Genomic DNA, 23,165 nt, shown 5'->3' on the forward strand with positions numbered 1-23,165 from the left:
ACAACTTCTGCAGTAGGTCCCAAAAACCTCTGAGCTTTTCTTTACCCCTCAGGATCCGCTGTGCTGCCCTTACCTTTCCGTACTTTATCAATCGTGAATTTGTTTGCTTCATCTTTGATATCCTCGATGGTGGGAAGGTAGAGATCCCTTGGGATGCCTCCGTTTTCCTCGTACAGGAATTCCACAGTTTGCCTTGCTATATCAACCATTCCTGAAAGACAGGAGGGAGTGCAAGTTATTTCCCTCAGCCACCTAAAATAAGTTCTTATTCTCATTAAGATCCCAAGCAGGTGAGTTTTTCAATTTCTTAAATGCTCTCTCAGACTGAAAGATGGGAATTAGGATTTTTCCTAAGAAAGCTTTTCCTGAGCTTCTCATGAGGGCGCAGAATTCCTTCCTTGCTCTTAATGTGACTTTCCCACAAACACACAGAAATAAATACAGCCATACCTAACTGTAAAGCTCCTTTAATCTGATCCAGCCCAGACTTCCTCTCAGCCTCATTACGGAATCTTCTTCTAATTGTAGGGAAAACTTTGGTTTCCCAGGCTTTGACCAAGAGGGCATAGTGATCCTCCTACAAAGACACAAGAGTTTTAGAACACCAGGAAGTGATAAGTTACCAGCAGTTATATTTTTGTTAGGGAAGCAGGAAAAGCTCTTGTGTGGCAAAATTTCAAAATCTAAATGACAAGATCTGGTTTTAGGCTCTAAAATAGAGAAGGCAGAGTTTGCCACATTCCTTACCCTGGGAATGTCATCGTCATCATCATCATCACTTTCATCATCTGCAATAGGAGGGGGGTGAGGATCAGGGCCTGAGGTGATGAAGTTCTCATAGCTCAGCTCCATTTTATAGTGGCAGGATGTGTCACTGTCATACTCTGCAAGACACAGACCGAAATAATGAGATGATAATGCATGCAAAGACATCCCATGAAATTGGAGATACACAGCACTCCATGCTCTCCAATCAGGGGGTGGGAATGCAATTCCTTTTGACACAGCATAACCAATTGGCTGATCCAATCCACCGTGACATCCTATTGTACCCCAAGCCCTAATGAGATCATTTCTCATTGTAGCTGCATTAATTACGAATAATTTGCGTATTCACATAGAGGAAGACCAAAGAAGATAATTTTAACTGCCTTGTCTAGAATCAGATAAACATGGCTTTGACTTGTGGTACTGCCCCACCTAAACAGGCACTATCTAAGGATTAAGGACTGCAGCCAGGCTGGGCTTAAATCCTTTTTCCTTGCTTGGCATTTCTGCTGGGAGAGCTTTGAAAGCAGCGAGCGGCACTTTACGTTGCTGAGCCGTGGCGACGGCAGCGATCCTGCAGGGCGGCCCGTGGGTGCCGGGGTCGGAGGCGATGCTGGTGCCAGCGTCATTGTCACTGTCAGAGGCCATGGCAAAGGGCAAGGCCTCGAAGTTGGCGCTGATCTCCTCGGCCAGGTCGAGGCACAGGTCGGCGGCGTTGCGGTGAGCCTGGCCCTCGGCGTAGGCGAACGGCCGCGAACCAAAGTTTGCCCGCACCTTGGTGTTCTGCAAAAGGACCCAGGGAAGCTCTCAGATCCTGCCCTGAGCCCTCACTCTGCTCCATCTGTGGTCAGGAGCTGATCACACCTCCCTGCCACCAGGATCTCCAGCTGGAACTCTGGGAAAGCTTCAAGCTGCTTCAGACACACTTTGAGCTCGCCTGCTTTCCAGCTTCAGGCTGCAGCAGCCAGAGCTGGGTGCTCTGAAGCAAGGTCAGTGCTGGCCAGGAATGCTGGGAGAGGAGCTCCTGGCATGGCACAAGGCATCCTGCCAGGCCAGCTGCACACTGCTGTGATAATGGGCAGGGAAAACCAAAATAATGACACAACACATGCACCTGGGCGGGCTAATGAATACCTCAACCTACCCAAGAAAGGTAAAAACTATCAATTTTGCTTTCCTACAGAGTAGGTTCAATATTTTATATAATGTTTTTAGTATCTTAAAGTATATTAAGTGACATTTCTGTTACAAACTTGCCTTTTTCTGGATGTGGACAACTGGCCACATTCCACCAGACACATCCTCTAGGTAGGGCACAAGTCTCTGCCCACAGTATGTAAAATAAACTCTGCCCTTTGCTGGCTGCCCTGGAGGAGGGGGAGTTCCTTCTGTTCTTTCCCATCCAATTCCTGCCACATCACCTGGAGAAAAACACAGTCATAAAAAGGATTTAATCAGTTTTCTCATCTAGCATTTCCCTGACATTTAGAGGATTTTCTGATGGAGCAGATAAGGGTTTTAGCCATGCTCTCACATACCAGGGGAAAGAGTCACATCCAGTCTGACACTCTTCCACTGCAGCAGGCTGGAGCCATTGTAATGCACTGCTCGCCCATTGCTGAGGGACAAGAGGGACACAATGAGCCAGAGCAGGATCATCACTCACCAAAGCTGTGATACTCAAAAGGCAACTCAGCTCTCCTGATTTTGCAAGGATATTCCAGTCCATCACTTCAGCATGTCAATTTAAAAGTATGTACTGCCCACTACAGCCTCCTCCCCAATCTGCTGACAAATGTGGTTTTTGATGTGTGTCCCAAACCTACTTGTGAAAGAGGCAGGTGCCCACTGGGTTTGTCCAAGCCCCATCCCGTTTTTCAGCCTCTGTGGCAAATCCAAAGGAAACTATTGGCCCAGTGTCATCATCTGTATCTCCATAGGAAACCACTTCAATTTCCCAGTAGAATGATGGTGCCTAGAAATAAAAATAGACACATTTAAAAAAGTTATTTACAAAACAGAGTTCAAAGAGGCAATTTCCTTTTCATGGCCTGTTGGATATTCAATGACAAAGTGTCGGAGAGCTGTGAGGTCTCACCTGTACTGGCACTGGGGAGGTGGCATAGATAAAGGTGCCCCGAGGAAGTCCCCCACCTGCACTGGGGTCAGCCAGGAAGGTCACAGCAGTGAGGTGGGAGGAGAACATGCAGGCTCTCACTGGGGGGAACACCCTGGATGGGCTCCATGTGATTTCTTTGGGCTGCAGACACAACAGAGCAGTTTATTCTACCAATCACAATCCAAGTCACCCACTAAAATACAACCACGGAGTTTATGAGGGGCACATTTAATACAACTCCAACAAATCACATCCCAAGGCAGAAATCCACATGAAATATTTCAAGAAGAATGCCCCCAGTTTGGGCAGTTCCCCCAGGGCAGAGGGCTCAGCACTGTCCCTGTGCTCACCTGTCTCCTGTCTGCTTGCAGGGGAGGAGGAGGGGGCCGAGCACAGTCCCGGTACAACATCCGTAACCTCTCGCACTGCATCTCCACAACCACGAGCCTCTCCCCTGCAACAACAACACAAACCAGGCATCAGCTCCCAGCTGCCTCCTCCTGTCCAACACTGCAATCTTAATACAGAAATAAATATGATATTTGCACTTTGAGGAGGTTTGATCAGCCTCACTTACCTAAACAATGGAATTAAGGGTAAAATGTAACATATGCAAGTATTTTCTCATGTTGAATTTATATTTGGTTTGCAAAGACATTGTTATGTTAATTAAGATATAAAGTTCATTTTAGTGAGCAAGTTTATGGCCCAGCAAAGGCAGGAAAGCAAAAAAATTGATGTCTAATGTCACAAAAATCAGTCCTTACACTTTTACACCTAAATCCCTTGGCTCCTACCCTTCACTTCAGCCGCCTTTTCTCCGGCATGTTCCTAAAAACCTGCCCCTGAATTAAGACTTCTGCTGGGCCCAGTGCTTATCCTTAAACAAGGAGAGCTCAAGGATCAGGAATATAACAAAGCATTGCAAAAACCAGTGGAAAGGTCATAAAAAGAAAACATACAGATGATAATGTCATGGAATACAGAGTAGGATATGCAGGAAGAAAGCAAAGCGGAGAGTGCAGAAGAAAAACAGGACTTGCTTCTTTGATACGCAGAATAATCCTGTTCTGGCCTAAATGAATGCCTAATGTTTAATGATTTAGGCTGATTATTAGCTGCTCTCCCATCAGCAGCTCTGCAGCTGTGACAAGACACTCTGTCCTGTGCCAATTCCTAAACTCTGAGTAGCTGGAGGAGAAAACACTGAAATGATTTTAAAAGCTGATCTGTCTCTGACCTGAATATGCCAAGAAGGTGTTGGCTACATACCAGGGCTGCACTCCTGGGCCACCAAATTCAGAACTTCTACAGCAGCTGGGCACTGTTGAATGAATTCTTCACAGAATGAGCTGTCTTCCAACAGCTGAGCCATCACCAGGCATGCTCTGAACAGAAAAATTATACATTTGAAGTGTTACAAAGTGGATGCTGAATTCAAAGCTGGCATTACAGTAGTGTATTTAAGGGTGGCCTTAACCCTGATTTTAGCTGGACCCTCCCCAGAGGCAGTTTTTCCCTGCCTCATAAATGGATTTATTGAAGCATTTGCTCAGTGTTACAGGGACACTCAAGAACAACAGCCAGACACTGAAAGGGTGCAAAGAGGAATTTCTACACACCCCCAGAGGAAGGGCACAAGAACTCCTGCAATTCCTGGGATGTTTGTGCACAAAGGCAGGACTCACCTGGTTCTTATTTCAGCAAGGAGCCGGACCACTGCCATTACTGGGGTTGAGCCATCTCCTGTTGCAGGAAGTGAGGTGTGAATAGAGAGACTTCCCTCCTGAGGGAGCAACATGGACTGGACTGCCTGTACTACCTTCTCAGTAATGGACAGTTTATGAAGAGGCAATGCCTGATGGTGGGGGGGCACGGTAAAAAGTTAAATTCAAGTAGTTAGTTTCTAAGAAATGAGGGTGTTTTATTACCTGGAGTTAATACTTATATTTTACTAATACAATATCAGCACCAAACACCAACAAAAGAAAAAAACAAACAAAAAACCAAACCCCAAACAAAGCCAGAAATTAACCAAAAAACCCCCCAACCCAGTATGCAATGGAATATCATTAAGCACAAAAGATGAATACTCATGTTACTTGAATGAGAACTTAAACACAGTATTAATATATGCTTAAAAAAACAAGGCAAACATTACAAATCATTTCAAAGCAAAGATGAAACACTGTTTTTTTTTTAACGTGCTGTAGATTAATAGTCAGTATGCTGTGACAGAAATAAAGCAAGAATCGAGATTATACTGAATATTGGATGTTTAAAACTGCCATACCTCAGATCTCGGAACACAGAGCCTAGATAATGGAATAGTTAAAGTGTCTGATGCCTGGGAGGTCTTTCTAGTGTCTATAGTGGTGGGTGGGAATTTGACCGTGGCTATACCTTCTTGCTCATTAATAGATGCCACAACTCCAATGCTTCCTGCTATTCCTTTGCCTAAAACCTACAACCAAAGAAGAGCTGCATGAGACTGAAGGTGTTACAACCAGGAGTCAGGGTCTGACATCACACATCAACTGCACACACAAGCACAGGGGCGTGTTGTAGCAAACAAGCTCCACAAGCTGCTGTTCCACAAGCACATCCTGCTCCCAAGGATCCCAGTGAAGGCAAAACCTCAGGAGAGCACCAATTCTCATCTAAGATATCAAATATGAACAGTGCTGAATTACCTGAACTTCAGAACCTATTTTAATTGTCTCCTTAAAGCCACCCAGAGCACACAGGGCAGCCACTGCCTGCCGAGCGATCCTTTGAAGTTTAGCCAGTTTCCTTCCACTGCTACTCCCATTCTCCAAAATGCTCTCTGCATATTTCCCAAGCTGTGGAATGTACATCAGAGCTCGAGACAGAACCTGAAGACAGAAGCAAAAATACCAGGGAACGACTTCAAAGCACAATTCCAACAAAAAACCAATGCCCCAAGCCTCCAGCCCACACAGTCTCACAAGAATTATTTTTGTTCTTGAAGACAATTATGTAACTCAGAATATTTCAAGTTCTCTGAAGTGTGAGCACCATCAAAGCCATGACCATTCCCTGGTAACTTTTAGGATAAAATATAATCTTGGCAAAAGTCTTTGCTGAGGATTTCACCTAAGGAATAGATTAGGTGCTGCAGGATTCAGAGGAACATAAAACCAACTTGTTTTGTTCCAGCCAACACTTTGTACCCTCAGAGGCCACAGCCAAGATAGAAAAACCTGCCACAGGCAAGGGAACTCCCCAACAAACAGCACTGTTAATGCCTGAAAAGAATGACAGCACATTATCTAATGATGGGTAACTTTTGAGTGTTTGTTCCACCCCAAGACAGCTGAGAAAGGGCTGGGTCTGTGCAGCTCCACACCCTGGTGTGAACTGGTTTTGTGTAAATCAGAATGGAGCAGCTCAGGCCTTGCTCATCATTAGATTCTCCAACTACTCAACCCCCGGAGAGGAATGCACCACTCATGGCTGTCTTTGCTCACTTTTTCAGCAGTTGTTGTCCAGATCTGGGCTGCATTGGACTCTGGGGCCATGAGCAGGCTGTGCAGCAGGGCAATCACCTCTGCTGCCATGCTGTTAGCCACGTGCCCGCTGATGAACGGCCTCACCGGATCCGTCCTGCCCGGGAGACAAAGGCAATGTGACCACTCAGCTCAAAACCACGGAACAAAAAGAAGCTTCATTTGTCAACAAGATATAAACAGCAAAAGAAGGAGGAAGTTTATCAACAGAGATTATCTTTGGGAGCACTACAAATATCGGTAGAGAGAAAAGCAGAATGCAGACTGAGGGATTTACCTGGCGAGCTCCGAATTCCTCTCCCTGCAAATGGAGGTTTGTGCAGTCTTCTTTTTGTCCCCAGTGGACAAGCCACTGCTGCTCTCTGGATTGACAGTCTCTATGGGTGGCCCCACACTCACTATCAGCCCAGATTGTGCCCACTTGGTTGCCTTTCTAAGAGCTGCAGCAGCTTCCTCTGTAATGACTTCACAGCAGCCACACTGCAAAGGAAATTGCCACAGAAGGCAAATGTCAGATGGGTTTGGTCACTCTGCTCATGTAAAAGTGCTGAGAACACAGCAAAACCCCTTCCTGGGTGTGTGTTAGTCATAGATGGGTTCTGTCTCTTACTTTTTATCACCTACAGAGGGATCAGGGATCAATTCACTGCCTTTAACATTCCCCTCTTAAATTAACAGTTCATTTTCTCTGATCAAAAGGACACCGATGAGTATTTCCAGTGCAAACACTCAAGAACATGTCTGAAAATAGACATGAAATTTGAAATCAAGTGTGTGGCTTAAAATCTGCATTATCAATGTGCATTAAACACTTGAGGAAAGAGAATATTAAAGGGGCTTAAACCTGACCTACAACAGTTGCAGGAAGCATCGGCTGAAATTCTTTTACATCATTTACCCCTGATCTCTATTTGATCTGTATTTACAGAGGTAAATGCTGAATAAAACACTGATCAAAAGGGTCTTAACGTCAGTAAAACCCAAGAATTCTGTCTGGCCACCAGTTTTTAGAAGCTGAGCAATTCTCTTGTTATTTCTCCTCTTACTTTTGTCATGTCCCGATCCATCTTCACCACCTTCTCCATGTTGGCTCCAGTTCCCAGTCGGAATGGGCGACCTTCTGAGCTACTGTTGGAGGGGAAAAAAACCACAGGAGCTTTGTTCTGACTGCTGAAAAACACAGCTGAGCTACACAGTCCAAATTCATATATTATGGGTGGCTTGAAATGATTTGAAGCCAACCTTGCAGCTGAATGCTCAACAGCAAGAGAAATATTAGCTAAGGACATATCCCATTTACAGAGGGAATTTAATCCTATTGAATGAAGGTATTTGCAAAGCAATTTAACCCTTCCCCCCTCAGGAAGAAGCCTCATGAAATGGTTTTTATTGATCACAAATGCCCAGGGCTCTGAGTTCACCTTTCACTTGTACCTTTTAGTGTAATTTTTTAGAGTATGGGTTCAAAATCAAGCCAGGGAGTGGGGGAAGATGAAACAAATAACACAAAATGCAGGAGGGGTCAGCACTGGCATTCAGTGATCCCATCATCCAGGTGGGTGCTGAGAATACTAAAGAATGTTTAATAGCAAATTATTGTCCAGCTTATGCATTATTAAAGCAGTGCTTTTAAAGCCATTTTGCCTTGACAGTTCTATTTGTTAGGCCTGTCACACCATAAACAAGAAAAATGATAATTCCATCAGAAACACTGAGTCTAAGTAGCTAATTTCTCATGAGATTGTTTTCAGACAGATGAGGATGTTCCCATGTCCCTTTGCATTATCTTATTGCTTTGCCAGTACACTTTGCTTTCCCATTTACTCCTGTATCTGCATTTTTCTGCAGCTGCAGTGCTCAAAAAAAAAAAAAAAAGAGAAGATAAAAGGAATTTGAGAAATTGGCTCTAATTCCAATCCAGTGAGCTGAGATTACCTTAGTAAAGGCTGAAGGACTTCATGGGAGGATTGATCTTCTCTTTTATGGATAAAAATAGAGAGTTTACCATCCACTGCCTCGCTTTCTTCTCCAGGATCTTTATCACCTTTTATGGAATTTTTAGGGCTGGCTTTTGCCAAGGTAGTATCTGGCTCAGAGGCAGTTGGAGAAAGGACAGTCTGGCAGCCTTGAAGTAGAAAGGAAAAAAAGAAAACAAAGAAACACATCCATGAATTTTCTTACCCTTGGAACCAATGCTAACACATGTGGGATGTGTCTGTGGGACTCCCACTTTGGTCTGAGGCCAGGGAAATTAGGAGGCAGATGGAAAGTCACAGGAATATTCTGCTCACAGTGACATATCAGAAACCTCCCAATACTTGAGCTTTCTGTCAATACAAAAGCTCCTGGCACAGGGTGCCCAGAGAAGCTGTGGCTGCCCCTGGCTCCCTGGGAGTGCCCAAGACCAGGCTGGACAGGGCTTGGAGCAGCCTGGGATAGCTGATGGTGTGGAAGGGGATGGGGCTGGATGGGCTTTAAGGCCCTTTTCATTCCAAGATTCCATGAAACTTGAGTCCCTCGGGCACAAGAGCAAACAGCCACTGGTACCTGGCACGACATAATCCGCCAGCTTTGCCAGCAGCAGGGAGGCAATCTTGGAGGCTGGGTCACTGGGATCATCCTGCTCGCTGTTCAGGGAGGGCACTGAGTAGCTCCAGGGAGGCAATTCCACGTTTCCACAGTCCTCAACACTCATGAGAGGCAGCGCAGCACGACACAACTGCAGGATTATTAGGACCAGCTTTGGAGAAGGACGCTGGTCCAAGAGAAGGGACAGAAGCTTGGACACGCAGGCTGGCTGGCTCAGGATGGCTTTACCTATGTGACTCCTGAAAGGGAAAGCAATCTTGAAATTAAAACCAAAATTATTTATTATTTACAAGATGTATTAAAAGCAATTTCAGTGTCTGACAAAACATCTGTAGCAATTCTTCCTTAACTTGACAGCACAGATTAAACACTAAGATGAAGGGTCAGTTTTAGAACGGTTTAAAAAAAATCCACAGAAGATCCCACATGGGCTTTGATACACGGGAAGAAAATACTCCAAAGCAAAGGCCTGGTACCTTGAGAGGTCATTCAGAAGGCTGAGGACATCCTGCAGTGCATCATTCCCTGCAGCCTGGTTGCCACAGCACTCAGTGGCTCTGGCCAGGTGGTTGGTGAGGAGGCTGGAGACCTGCCTGGCCAGCCCGGAGTGAACGGCATCTGTGGAACCCCCTTTGGAAGGGATGGAAGAATTCACAGTTGTAATCAAAAAAAATCAATGTACATAGCACAAAAATAGCCCCTGATACATCCAACAGCCACGTGTCTCTAAGTCTAAGTGTGTTATGGGTGAATTCTAGCACAGGAGAAATCCCAAATGATCGCTCTGAACCTCCAGGTTCTCTGATTATGTTTAGACAGAATCAAGCGGCAAAACTTGAAATTATTTCCATGGGGAGGAAAAAAGCCAGAATTAAAAAAACAAGAAGAAAATCCACTGAGTTTTGTATTCATTTCTTAAGAATTCGAAGAGTCCCAAGTCACGGTGAGTGACTGCCCTATTTTAAATACATTTACACCACTCCTCAGACAGTTCAAACACACCCAGCAGGAGATATTTCCTACCTTCTTCCTTTTCCCACTCCACACAGCGGTTGGCCAGCACCTGGAATGCAGCCCAAGCCATGGTGGCCACCTTCTGTTTCTTGGTCTGTTTTTCATTTGAGCTGGACTCTGTCTGGCTGCTGAGGCTGCAGAGCCGGTCCATGAGCTGGACCAGGCCACTCCGCACCAGACACTTCTCCTCACTCCTGCAGGAGAAATTCAGGCTGGAATTAACTTCCCCATCACACTGGGAATCCAGAACCTGCTGTTAGCTCAGTAATTAATCAGTTTACTTGGCAGAAAGATGGTTCTGCCTCCCCCTTGCCCTTCCCAGATGGAATTGTGAGGGAATTTACCCGGATGTTGTCAGACACTCCTCATGATGAGGAAAGGGGATGTATTTATACTATTTAATGCTTCTCTTTAAGGCAAAGCCTACTGAGGCCAGGTGTGGATGCCCCCCTTGCCTTCCCCACCTTGTGTAGGGAATGGTGCACAGGAGGCCAATGCTGTTGGCACAGGCGATGGGGTAGCGGGCACACAGGGACACCACCGACGTCATGGTCTCTCCAAAAGCCTCCTGGACCTGCTCCACCATCCCACCACACGTCAGCTCTTCAATCCTGTTGGGGGTTAGAGATTGGGAATGGAAGGCTTCAGTTCACAAAGCTCCAAATTATGAAAATAATAATCAGTGCATGTTAAGAACTACTCGTGGAAGACTTGGAAGCAATACTGCAAGTCACTTGTGTTTTCATATGAAACAAGTAAACCAGAGTTAGTGTGGCTATAGCTCTGACATGATTAAATCCCACTGCAAACAAAATACAAAATGTTTACTACATTTAGATGACAGTATCATCTAAATCTACCACTAATATCTAATTAGTATTAATTTAGAATTAAATGAAGAGAGAAGGATACCCTCTTTGCATACCTGGGTACATGTCAGAACAGCATGAAAGTTCCTCTACTGATAAATAAAAGCATTTCTTACAAGTTTCTGCCTCTTCACCCCACAAGAATCAAAGTGTTTGTTGCAACCTTAGCTCTGCCAACTTGTGCCCTCACAGCTACTCACTCCTGACTTTCCCTTGTCCAAAGCAACTTATTCCCTTCCACTGGATCCTGGAGAAATGCACCCACCTTGGCCCTCCCTGGAGCACCATTGTCACCGGGCCCACCAGGTGGGTCACGCCCCCGACACGCACGGCAGCCGTCAGCAGCTCCCTCATGTGCACCAGAGCCTGCTTCCTGGTGTTCCCACGTCTCCAGCGGGTCTGGGCAGCCAGCAGGAAGCTGCTGCTGGACACCTGCGAGGTTTGGGATGAGATTTTTTTTGTTAGACACGAACGAGGCACCTCCTGTTTTTGAGCAAGTTGGGATCTGAAATAAAGTAACGACGTACGGCTTGGTCGGGGTTTGTCCCGATGAAAGCAAAGAGCTGCCCCAGCAGGACACTGTAGGTGGGTTTGTCCCTGCTGTCCTCGATGGCCAGGGACTGGAGCAGGGTGAAGGAGCTGCTCCTGTGGCTGGTGACGTGTCGGCGCCTGCGAGGGAACAGCAACGTCACGCCCGGCAGCAGGAAGCTGATCCAACCACCACAAATCCTGCTGTGCTGGCAGTAATAAATCTGATCAAGTTGATCACTGGAACAGCACAGAGGTGTGAAGGGAAGGAATGAACCCTGCTGTACCTCTGGCTGGCCCGGGCAAACTCGATGTCCTCGTTGCCGATCATCTCCAGGTCGGACGGGGCGGACATGCTGCGCAGGAACACGGGCTGGCGCACGGCGTGCGAGATCACCTTGGTCTCAGAGGCTGATTTACAGGCTGAAATATTGTAAAACAATATTAAAAAAGGTTATTCCTGGTGCAGGAAATTATTTACAAACTGGCTTTAAAACCACTGGTGGGTATCCCAATGGAAGCTGAAACAAAGGGTGGGGAAAACCCAGTCCGAGCAAGAACGTGCAACTCAGATAGGAGAATTCTCCCGTTTTCAACCCTGTTGGGAGTTAAAGATTTGGAATTGAAGGCTTCAATTCACAAACTTCCAAACAAAGGTTTAAAAAAAATAATAATCAGTATGTGTAAGAATTACTCAAGGGAGATTTTTAGAAGGAGAACTGCAAGTCACTCATGTTTCCATATGAAATGTAAGCCGAAGTTATAGCTCCAACATAATTAAATCACACTGCAAACAAAAAACAAAGTCAGCTCTGAGGATTTTCCTGTTTTCAGGTATTGTTTCAAATCAGGTTTCTTTTGATTTGGTTAAGTATTTTTCCTCAATATCAGGAATATCAATATAAATATCCTCAATATCCTCAATCAGGAGACTGAAATTTAAATTCCACCTATTATTACTCAGATTTTTATTTACCATCATCATGACAATCAGAAAACAAAGACTCGACTTTATTTCTTGTAAAAGAACTAATTTAATTTAGGGAAAAAATAGTTTGATTTGAAGCAAAAGAGGAAAAAATAAGAAATGAAAGGTATCTTTGGAAAATGCTGGTAATGAGAGATGTACCTGGAGTCTCTGCAGGGGTCCCTGAGATGCTCCTTGTGATCCCAGACTGTGCTGCAATGGTCACATGCAACAACAGCTCTGCTCTGTTCATCAAGCTCTTCACCAAGGTTTTGGTCTTTGCTAAGGGGTGAGAGGTCTTCTGGATCAGTGAATTCACCTCTTGGAAAAACTTCTCCCTAGGATTGTGAAAAGGAAGTAAAAGAAGGCAAGTTGATGTTTGAATGCTTTCAGAAAGGAAGCGTTACTGGGGGAAAGGTCATCTAAGGAGGACGTGTGGCATCAGTGTGTTCTATGCCAACAGAGGAGAAAGCAGAAAAAATGGAAGAAATAAACAAGTGATTCCTTAGCAAACACAAGCAGTTTAATAAGGTAGTAATATATTTAGCACAGAAGTTTCTAATCATTTCATCAGGTACTTTTGGAACTCCCTGGAATCTCCTGAAGTTGCCCCTCCTTTGAGGCCTGAATGTTCACTAATACTGACCTTAGTGCCAGGACCACGTTCTCAAGATCACTCCCATCAAAAGAAACTTCCTTCATTGAACACAGAAGCTCCAGCTCCTTCATCTTGCTCTGAACAAAGGGAAGGAGATGGGTGAACAGGTTTTGAGGAAGCAGAGTGAGGCACAAACACCCCCACAGCAGCCCCAGGGCTCACCTCGTTGAAGTGATAATCGTAAAAAAAGGGAACATTGTTCTCCAGCTTCCCGTGCATGGCATCATCCACCTCATTCTGCCACTTCTGCTCCAGCTCAGCCACACTCTGATAGAGACAAAAATCACACTTGTGGCACTTCAGGTGTAACAGGGATTTTAAAATAAAAACTCTGAGTACATTTTGTATTTCTATGGTGCTAAAATATAACTTTACTCTCAAAAAAAGCCTTCTGCTGTTTTGAATAATTTTCGTTTTACCTGCAGTTGTCTCTCCATGGCATTCAGCTTCTTAAAGGTTTCTCCCATAATTTTACAAAGTAAATCATATTCTTCAGCATGTTCCTCCTGATACTGGAAATTTATCAGGGACTGGAGAGCATCAACCAAATTGAGATGTTTAATCACACATGAAACCACCATCTCCTCCATGACTTCTGGCTGGATCACTTCCCTAGGGTTCCAGGGAAAGCCAAACTTATTAATCAGGAGTAAGAGACCAACTTGGATAATTCATATTCATAAATCATCAGACGCTGCAGTCACAAACAAGGTTAAAAACCCAGAGGGAAACAAGGACTCCTTACTTTATACTGGGTCTAAATTGAGGCCGAGCACGTCCAGAAATTTCCCTGAGCTTGATCATGATTCCTGGGGGCAGCCTAATCCTGGGCAGATCAAAGTAGTGTCCAACAGGAGGCACGAGCACATCAGAGGGATATGTGAATTCCCTGTCCTCCTCGATGGTGAGAGGCAGTGGAGAAGGGCTTGGAGTAAGGGCTGGAGATATGACCCCGTTGGCTTCCACCTGCCACTGGCACCTGCAAAAAGAAATAAAAAACAGTTAAAAGGATATATGATTATATTAATAATCATTGATTATATTAATAATAATTGATTGTATTAATAATCATTGTTATCAATGATTATTAATAAGAAACATGATCTGCTGTTTTGGAATATTCCCTCAATTTTAGGCAACACAAAGTGCTGAACAAACTACAAGAAAAATTATCCAAACATCACCTTAAAGCACAAGAATTGAGCACAAGTTACTTCCCCTCAGGAAAAAAACTACTCAGACCAAAATTGACTTTTATTTACCTTTGTAAGAGTTTAGATCTTAAGAGCTCTTGACAGGTTTCTTCATCTTTGGTAATTTCTGGCCCGTTGTACAAGATCCTCAGCATGGAACAGGCCAGCACAGAGAGGCCAAGGGCCAGGTCAACCAGGAATGGCAAACCTCCTGACACATCCTCTGAGGATTCCTGCAGCAGGAACAGGGAGAAGTTCAACCAAGAAATCACCAGGAAGTCCTTTCCAACAGATTCAAGCTAGGAGATTTCATATATAATCTTTTAAATGTAAGATACAGCTCGACCTATCTTAACTCTCACACAAAAATGCTTAACAATTAACAGCAACTTGTAAGAACAACTCAAGACAAGATGTAAGGGGTTTAAACATTATTTTCCTGAACCAAGAAGGAACAGGTGAAGTTATTTTTAGTTCAGTCACCCCAACTTGTAGTGGGATTCAAGACTCCCTGTGTTTGATCCCAGAATCCCTCCCCTCTCTCCTTCGCAGGCTGGAATCATTATTTCCTCAGGATATCTCTGATTTCCAGGTTATTACAAAGAAACCCTGACCCACAAGCAGCAAGGGATGCTGGAATGGCTCCAGGGGATAAATAAGACACATCTGATAACAACTATCTCCATGAATCCCTGAGTGCCAGCCCATCCACAGGGATCCCTGCATCCCAAACTCAGGTTTCTTTTCTTTGCCAACACCTGATTTGTCTCACTGCCCAAACCAGTCACTGCTGGTTTCCATTCCAGACTGCCAAGCTGGGAGCACATTTCCATGGATGTGGAATGTGTGGCAGGCAGGAGGCAGTGGAAGCTGAAGCTCTCCCCTGGGAATTCTCCCCCTGGAATACCTGTGCTCGGACAGTGCAGGCAAAGCCCCACATGGCTTTGTCAGGAGTGTTGTGCTCCCGCCCACTCCGCATTTCAAAGGAGAACGTGACTGTGTCTCCTTCCACCTTCAAATATCCACGGCAGGAAGAGGGGGGGAAAAAAAGAAAAGATATTTAATAATTGAGGCAAATAAATAGGATTTTCACACAAGTGGTTATTTTATAGATGGATTTTAATGAGAGTCATCTGGGGGTTGTTTTTATCCTAAATTAGATATTATGATTTAAGATCTTTTACTTTTTTAGTTAAGGTGTCTTTTAGTGAAAAGTTAAGTTTTGCTGCTGGCTGACCACAGTAAAACAAAAAGAACAACCATAGCTGTAAAATCAAAAGCAGAAATTATCAGTGTGTTACTTAGCCTTGATTTTCACTGTTTTTCTGCAAGAAACCAGGCAATAATTAACAATTCTCTTCCTGAAGGAAGACAGACAAGCTCTTCAATTAGAAGAATGACAACAAATTAATCAAGGAGCTTGCTAAAAGAACAGTATCAAAATCCATGTGTGAAAAAATAAACCATATTCCCTCAATTGTGAACAATGGAGTTCTTGTCTGAAATTGCTTTCCAGTTTATTACCTCTTGATTTCTTTTTAAAATGTGGGTTTTTCTATGTAAATAAGCCCAGTTTTAGTGTGGGACAACGTAGCGGCACAAATATATTTTAAACAAAAATAAAATCACACTGCAGAGAGTGAGGGAACACATTCCCAAAGCACTGAAATGCTAAGGTTTCAAGAAGTTTGAGAGATTCTTCTTAGCTTTACTGCCAAAAGCACCCAATGAAATTTTAAAATCCAACAGAAATGGTTGGAATTTATTTGTTACATTTGCTACTTGATATATTTGGGGGTTATTATCCAAAAAATTGACTTTAAGAGAATCTGCATAGAACTTCTCCTAGGAGTGTGTACTTAGGAGAAGAGCAGTGCCATTAGAGACTCCAGGACTCAAACATCTCCATCAGGAATTCCAGGAAGACACAAAACAAACTCCAAGGGAAGCATCACACGGAACACAGAGCCGAGTTTAAAGCTCTCCCCCAAGGACACAACAGCTCACTGAGCAGGGATCTCATCACGGATAAGTATACATTTAAAAGCTTGGAATGCATAGCTGTGAGGGTAAAATGGGCTGGGCATGGTTTCCAAGGGGAATTTTCTATGGGAAAGAGTGGTGGATGGGAATACTGTACCTTCACTAAGTCCTTGGGCCACCCCGTTCCTAAGACACTACGGCTGCCATATCCCAGTGTATTGCCTCCATACTCAGCAACCTTCCTACTGTTTGTGCTAGGACCAGCATAGATCACCAACTTCAAAACATAAAATACACTGTTAGACTGTAAGAGAAAAACAAGAAAACCTAATAATAATAATAATACTTAGCACTTCCACCGCGCTTTCGACTCTCGAAGCGCTCCATGCACATGAACCAATCCTCACAGGCTCTGTGAGGGCAGCAGGGTTAAGTATTATTATCCCCATTTTACAGATGGGGAAACTGAGGCACGCAGGGGCTTGAGGGGCTTTGTCCCTGCTCACACAGCAGGGCTGGGAGCAGAGAGCAGGAGCAACCCTGACTCAGAGCAAACTCCTTCCCTGGGAAGTGAGGGGCTGCTCCCAGCAAAGCCAAAGCTTTGTCAGTGACTTTGGTGGGAGCAGAGTTTTTTTGGGGGAGTTTAATCAGTCGTGGCTGACATTAATATTGAATTAATATTGAATTCCCATTAGTTATTTATGAGCAACAGGACTTGCTCTATGCCAAAGAATAAACAGCAGCAGAAGCAGCTCCATGATAATACAAAGTGGGTAAGTGCTATTGGTTGTTTTCTTAAAATTAAAGTATTTCTTGTTATTAATCCAGGTAAACAAGCTCTTTATCATCAGGGAAAAAGGAACCTCTCCAGCTCTGCCCAGTTTAAACCAACTGTGCTGATCAAAGGAGGCAGCTGGATTAAAATTTGGGAAATAAGGAAAACTGAACATGAGTAAAAATGAGAAAAGTCAAACTTCGACAGTCTGAAATTATTTTTTAAAAAACCAGAACCAATAGAACTTCTGAGGGGAAAAACCAACCCAAACCACCCCTCAACCTCCCAATCCCTGGAACCTCCCACACTTGGCCCATAGCAGAACTCCCACTTTTTTTTGAGGGAATTCCCTCACTGCAGTGGTGCTGAGCTGGCCCTTGCTTACCTTATCATAATCATACTGGGAGGAGCATCTGTTGTCAAATCTAAGATACAAACAGCGGGCTCCTGGAATGTGGACAGTTTCCTTAAATTTATAGTTATCCCTGACGGGATGCACTGTCTCCACAGTCTTCCCAGCAGCCCAGGGAGCAGGGATCTTCAAACCAGTCAGGAATCCTGGCTCTTCCTTCTCTTCCAGCATCCTGAAATTAGAGTGAGGAATTGGGCCTAAAATGCATCTCAGATTTCTGTCATTCAGACATTAAGATATAAGTTACTTAAAAATCACCTCTCAGTACTGACACACAAGGAACTCCTGGTTCTAGGCATGACTGTATTGAGGGAATTCATGCATTACATATATTATTATCATTACATAATTATATATATTATCATCATTATTCATACTTTTCATATACTTTTAGTCACAAAAATCCCAGTATCACAAATTCTATAGTATTCCAAATTCTCCAATGCTGCAAGTAAGTGTTTTTATTTGATTTTAGCTGTTTGTGTCTGTTCCTAAGCAGGAGCTGGAAAACTTTGAGCTGAGACACAGCATTTAAATGCAGGAGTTAAAAATGTTATTTCTCTGTAAATTAAACCATTTAATAGCTTTGCAATGGTTTTAATTCTGTATCTCATGCTGCCAGAGCAATTTACATTTTCTCTTGATGGTCCTTCTTAGCCTAATTTATTGTGAGAGGAACATTTAGGATTAATTTCTAATGCTTGGAGTGAGGAAAAAAACCAAAACAAACCATTCTGTGTAAACAGCCTGAATATAGAGAATAAAAACTATATACAGAACAAAATTTGGAACTAATTGCCTTTTGCAAAAGCTTATATAAAACTGAGACAGCCTTAGAAATCATTCCAGCACACCTTTAAATATTAATTCACATAAAAACTGCTGCTTTATCCCACAGCAATAGTCAAATAGAAATTACAGTTCAGTTTATCCCATGAAAAGACCCAAATGTAAAGAAAATCACCTCTCATCAGGTAACTGCTTCCCTTTCTGCTCTGGAGCACAACTGGGGGAACTGTTCAGTTCTGAGAAAACTGGAGACTGGGTTTTAAGCAGCAGTGCAGTCTGTGGCCCAAAATACACAGTGTTAGGGACATGCAAACTGTAAAGCATTTTAAGAGCTCATTATTGAAATAATTAACAATCCTACTGCTGTTATTGACAATAAAGCATCACTGAGTAGCTCCTGGAGCAGTCAAATTTAACAGTCAGCATCAGCAGCTTTGGCAGCTGTTGAGGAACTCTGAACTCTGGTGTGTGGATGAGTCCCTGGAGGAAGCTGAGCAGCGTTTTGGAGGCTGCAGGCCCCAGGTTTGACACCCCAGGGGTGGCACAGAGCCCGTACCTGGCTGGTGTAAAGGACCAGCTGCACCAGCTGAGGCATCAGGGCATCAGCCATGGTCAGGGTCTGCAGGTTTGGGTGCATCAGGGATGTCAGCAGCACAGGCAGCAGGTGGCCAAGCATGGTGGCCTTTGTGATCTGCTCCAGGCCTTTCAACCTGGAAAGAGAGCCAAAGTTACACAGGAGAACTCTTTTCACAGAGCAACACTTCTGCTTTTAGTCACTTCTGTTTCATCTTGTAACAGCAATTCAAAATTCAGCAGAGAATGTTTGTGTTATATTAACAAAATCCCCAAAACAATCTCGAAACCACTACAATTTCTCCCAAGTGTCAGTGACCTTGAATTGCTGACAACTCTCACTGAACAATCTGAGAGCAGAGACAGTAAATCAACAGTTTAATAATTACTCAGAGAAGGATAAGCTCCCCTGGGCACAGGATAAAAGTCCCCATCAAACACAAATGCACCAGTGTGGATATCAGCTCCCAGCACATGGAGCTCAAAGGACTTGAAAAGGATCTGCAGCTACAAAAATATGTTTGAACACGAACTCATATGAAAATATCACCCAGGAATTGTGTGTTGTCAATAAACACAACTAATCTTGCAGGCACAGAGAAGCAGAAAGTGAAACCTGGAACACAGCTGGGACAGGGAGTTGCTTGTTTGAGGAGAGAAAAGTTCACAGCTTTGCTTTCCACCCCATTCCCAAGGTGTATTTTTAAGAGGAGGGGAGACAGGGAAGGGCAGGTGATGGAATATGCAGGATATCAAAACAGCAGCCAGGGACTGTCATGCATAAACATCTAATCCAGCTACTAGGGATGTAATAGTCAGGAATTTAAAAATAAACTGATTGTTCTAGCTTACAGTAGTATTCCCAGCTAATTACAGTTTATTTCCAGGTATTCTACTCATAAATACCATTATAACTGACTAAAACCTTCCCAATTTGAGGTTCCTACAGAAATATCAACCTACAGATGATCAAAACTGACACAGAGAGTGATTCTAAATTCTCCTCCAGCTGAGTGCTAAACAATTGCTACAGGAAGAAACAGCTCCTGTGCATTCAAAGCTCAAATATAAAGTGATAAAGAATAATTAATGCTAACTGTGCTTGTACAATAAGAGCAGCTGTTCCCTGTTTCCAAATTAGGATCCTCCCACTTGTCTTACCTTTGCTCCCTGTCAGAAATGTCACTGTTAATTAGTGCTGTAGTGACTTGTTGCAGCATTTCTAAGACTTCATCACATCCTGTCAGAATTTGTGTGGCAAGAGACAAAATGCTGGTCTTGAGTTCCTAAGTAAAAAAAAAAAAAAAAAAAAGAGTTACAGAATGCTTAAATTCTTAGAGAATCCCCCCCAAAAAAGGACAACAGAACAAAAAGATGGATTTCCAAATGAAAAGAATGATTATGTGACCTGGCAGGCCTGCAGCAGGAGATTCATCCAAGACTTAAATTTGATTAATGTTAAGCCCCAAAGTGCTGGGAGAAACTAGGTGCATGTTTTACAGGATGCACATCCAGTTTCTAGAGGGAAGGAAGCCCCAAGTCCAGCACAGGAGAGAGCTGAGAGCCAGCCAAGGGACAGGACTGGTGACACAATGTCCTAGCAGGGATGAGGAGCACTGCAGAGAGAGAAACTGAACAATGAACACGGCGTGAATAGTGAAACAAGAAAAATACTCCAATGTTTAGCATTTACTCAATGAGCTTGAAGAAATCACTTCCAACTGCAGCAGCTCACAAACACACACAGCCTCACAAACACTCACAGCCTCAAAGAGCAGCAGAGAAAACCAGCTCAACAAAATACCAGAAATTCAGAAATCAATTCCATTAGGGAAGAATTATTGCCAAAACCTGGGCAAACCTGGGAGTTGGATGAAGCAATGTGAAATGCAGCATTTTAATAAACTTCTACCACCCAAAGCCTGTCCTCTAACAGCTTCCTTGCCACAAACTTTATTCTCTGTATTTCAGACAACTGATGGAGGTGGTTCTACACAAACTTAGTTCATTTAAACTGCAAAAAAGCAGAAGCCAGCTAAGGCAAATAAAAAAACCCTTTTCTATTTATTTAAAAATATTTTTTTCATGGACCACCTGAGTGATTTGGAGAAGAAAAAGTGTCTGGGGTAATGTGTCCAGGAAAGGAAATTCCCGTGCCAGCAATCCTACTAGCAGATATTAATTAAAATCTATTTAAAATCTCATTATACATGTATTTAGAAAAGGAAGTGTCTGCTCACACTGATAATAGGGAATGCAAGCTGGAATCCTGAATTAAATAACTAATTAAATAACTAAATCAGAATAACTTCAGGTTTTGCTCTGGACTGTTTTTCCCTGTTCCCCAGCAATTTAACTCTATCAAAAGGAGAAGAACCACCAGCAAACAGCACATACACTGCAGGACCAAGGTGTCACAGGCACACTGACTGGAGAGAGCCATACTAGAATAAAACTTGGTGTTTACCTGTACCTTCAATGTCTCTCCCTGCAAGGAGCTGTCACTGTCATCATTGTCATCAGGTTTAATCAAAATAGTGTTACTGAGGAGGTGGTTCTGCACAGCCATCAGGTACCGCAAGCACGAGGACGCAGCCTTGAACACAAATAAGTAAAACTTTGCATTATCCAAACCCTTCACCAACCCTGAGTCAGGCAAGCCTCAGATTTGGAAGTTGGAGAGAGGAAAAAAAGGTTGAGGAAGAAGAAAAGAAAGAGCAAAAAAATAATTTTATATATTCAAGAACAACAGCTTGCAAAATGTTGAATTTTCTGAAACAACTCACAAAAATATAAAGAGGCAGCATAACTTTGTTCAGGTTTGGAACATTATAGAAATACTCAGCAACTCTAAGAATTAATTAATTCTGAAAAGATTGTGCCACCAGAGAGATAAATGCAATTCACAGTCCTGAAGGTGATGGTTCCATGCCACTCCTGTTTCCCCACAGTCCAGGAGATCCCACCCCCTCCCAGTGTTTTTATGGAAGCTCAACCTCCCTTTCTCAGAGAGCTGATCCTGCTGGAAACGCCTGCCCATAGTTTTACCATCAAATGTCAGCTTTAACTCATTTCTGTCACTGGTAACTCTTTCAACCTGGATGAACCACAATGCACAACTGCATATTTGATTTTTTTTAAGCTGCTGTAATGATTTGAATATTGAGATCACAAACGTCGCTCAAACTGAACAGTAACCAGAGCAACTTGAAAATAAATCCATGTCAAAACCAGTTCCAGCATTACTGAATGATTTCCTTTGTTGTGAGAAATTATTTTTTTCTTCCCTGCATGGCACAAAGACAATTATTCTCCTGGATTTGTTAAGACACAACTATAAAAGTTTCACCTCCTTGTACTCAGTGAAGAGGATGGACCCAAGGAAGAAAAGAAGCCAAAAGCAGAAATACTTTCATCAAAACACATTCTACTTACAGGCACAGTTGAAAGAAGCCTTTGAAAGTCATCTTTAGATACAGTTTGGCACTTGGTGATTAAGACACAAGATTCTCGGACAACAATCTTGAGGATGTAGTGCAAGAGTTCATCGTTGAGTCTTCAGGAGAGGCAAGAAAGGTGGAAAATGTTAATCATTAATTATTGTGCATTTTGTACAGCTCACTCTGCAAGCTGGATCCCAAATTATGGGAAACCTAAACAAGGATCAAACTTCAAATTCAGACACAAAAAACCCCAAGGACAACAGATTTCCAGGGGTTTGCTGCATTGAGCTGATGTAAATCTGTGATTTCTTATGGCTCCAATAAAAGACTCCTCCCAACTTGAACAGGCAATTTTACTGCTGGAAAGTCACCCATGATATACAGAGAAATGCTATAAAATCATATTTATGAAATTCTCATTCAAATTTACTATGAACATGGCAAGGGACAGGGAATTCCAAACCCAGTCTGGCTACAGAAGCATCCAAATTTTGCCCTAAAATATCAAATCTCTCCATCACCCTAATGAAATCTTCCCCCAGAGACACAAACATTCAGATCACACTGCAGGAACACACCAAGCAATTCCAGCAGAAGTTCCTCAATCAAATAACAGAGAAATACCCTATAAACAGAGGCTTTTTACCTATAATGTTCATCTTCTTCACTTCCAAATCTATTGTTCTGCAGCTGCTCAGCTAAATTGGTCAGGATAACATCCCGGAGCTGGGAGAGGCCACTGTTCCTCTCTCCTGAAAGGGAAATAAAAACCTTTTGCAAAGCAGTGTTTTACAGACTAGATTTTATTGCCCCAATACCTCATTTAACACAGACCACAGCTCAGGAATGGCTGAATTCCCAGGGTGACCAGACTGGGAGCACTTTCCCTGCCCATGGCACTGCTGGAAATTCCCAGCACTGAGCACCATCATGATCCTGTGAAGTAACAAATTAC

At 43.3% G+C, this 23,165-nt stretch overlaps 1 protein-coding gene across 6 annotated transcripts in view; it reads right to left on the reverse strand.

Annotated features, from left to right (window-relative positions):
* Positions 1-23,165, reverse strand: part of HECTD4 (HECT domain E3 ubiquitin protein ligase 4) — a 64,580-nt gene that overhangs the window by 18,413 nt on the left and 23,002 nt on the right. For 2 of the 6 annotated variants that reach the window (XM_023937369.2, XM_086855860.1), the window contains 39 exons: positions 22,857-22,962; positions 22,203-22,323; positions 21,235-21,363; positions 19,929-20,053; positions 18,751-18,904; positions 18,370-18,470; positions 17,379-17,577; positions 16,376-16,522; positions 15,143-15,247; positions 14,305-14,468; positions 13,788-14,021; positions 13,462-13,654; positions 13,205-13,309; positions 13,031-13,119; positions 12,547-12,722; positions 11,705-11,840; positions 11,417-11,558; positions 11,155-11,321; positions 10,485-10,631; positions 10,030-10,214; positions 9,483-9,636; positions 8,965-9,245; positions 8,353-8,542; positions 7,464-7,545; positions 6,695-6,897; positions 6,379-6,514; positions 5,581-5,763; positions 5,181-5,351; positions 4,576-4,745; positions 4,160-4,275; positions 3,238-3,341; positions 2,867-3,028; positions 2,595-2,743; positions 2,307-2,386; positions 2,026-2,189; positions 1,314-1,551; positions 748-884; positions 451-577; positions 74-211 (listed from right to left, as the gene is read on the reverse strand). In XM_023937369.2, the coding sequence (XP_023793137.2) occupies positions 74-211; positions 451-577; positions 748-884; positions 1,314-1,551; positions 2,026-2,189; positions 2,307-2,386; positions 2,595-2,743; positions 2,867-3,028; positions 3,238-3,341; positions 4,160-4,275; positions 4,576-4,745; positions 5,181-5,351; positions 5,581-5,763; positions 6,379-6,514; positions 6,695-6,897; positions 7,464-7,545; positions 8,353-8,542; positions 8,965-9,245; positions 9,483-9,636; positions 10,030-10,214; positions 10,485-10,631; positions 11,155-11,321; positions 11,417-11,558; positions 11,705-11,840; positions 12,547-12,722; positions 13,031-13,119; positions 13,205-13,309; positions 13,462-13,654; positions 13,788-14,021; positions 14,305-14,468; positions 15,143-15,247; positions 16,376-16,522; positions 17,379-17,577; positions 18,370-18,470; positions 18,751-18,904; positions 19,929-20,053; positions 21,235-21,363; positions 22,203-22,323; positions 22,857-22,962 (5,910 nt within the window). The remainder of the gene's footprint in view (positions 1-73; positions 212-450; positions 578-747; positions 885-1,313; positions 1,552-2,025; positions 2,190-2,306; positions 2,387-2,594; positions 2,744-2,866; positions 3,029-3,237; positions 3,342-4,159; positions 4,276-4,575; positions 4,746-5,180; positions 5,352-5,580; positions 5,764-6,378; positions 6,515-6,694; positions 6,898-7,463; positions 7,546-8,352; positions 8,543-8,964; positions 9,246-9,482; positions 9,637-10,029; positions 10,215-10,484; positions 10,632-11,154; positions 11,322-11,416; positions 11,559-11,704; positions 11,841-12,546; positions 12,723-13,030; positions 13,120-13,204; positions 13,310-13,461; positions 13,655-13,787; positions 14,022-14,304; positions 14,469-15,142; positions 15,248-16,375; positions 16,523-17,378; positions 17,578-18,369; positions 18,471-18,750; positions 18,905-19,928; positions 20,054-21,234; positions 21,364-22,202; positions 22,324-22,856; positions 22,963-23,165) is intronic. The other 4 variants (XM_086855859.1, XM_086855861.1, XM_023937372.2 and 1 more) reach the window with 3 other exon arrangements.

The sequence above is a fragment of the Cyanistes caeruleus genome, chromosome 18, assembly GCF_971803275.1.
Source record: "Cyanistes caeruleus chromosome 18, bCyaCae1.hap1.1, whole genome shotgun sequence".
NCBI lineage: Eukaryota > Metazoa > Chordata > Aves > Passeriformes > Paridae > Cyanistes > Cyanistes caeruleus.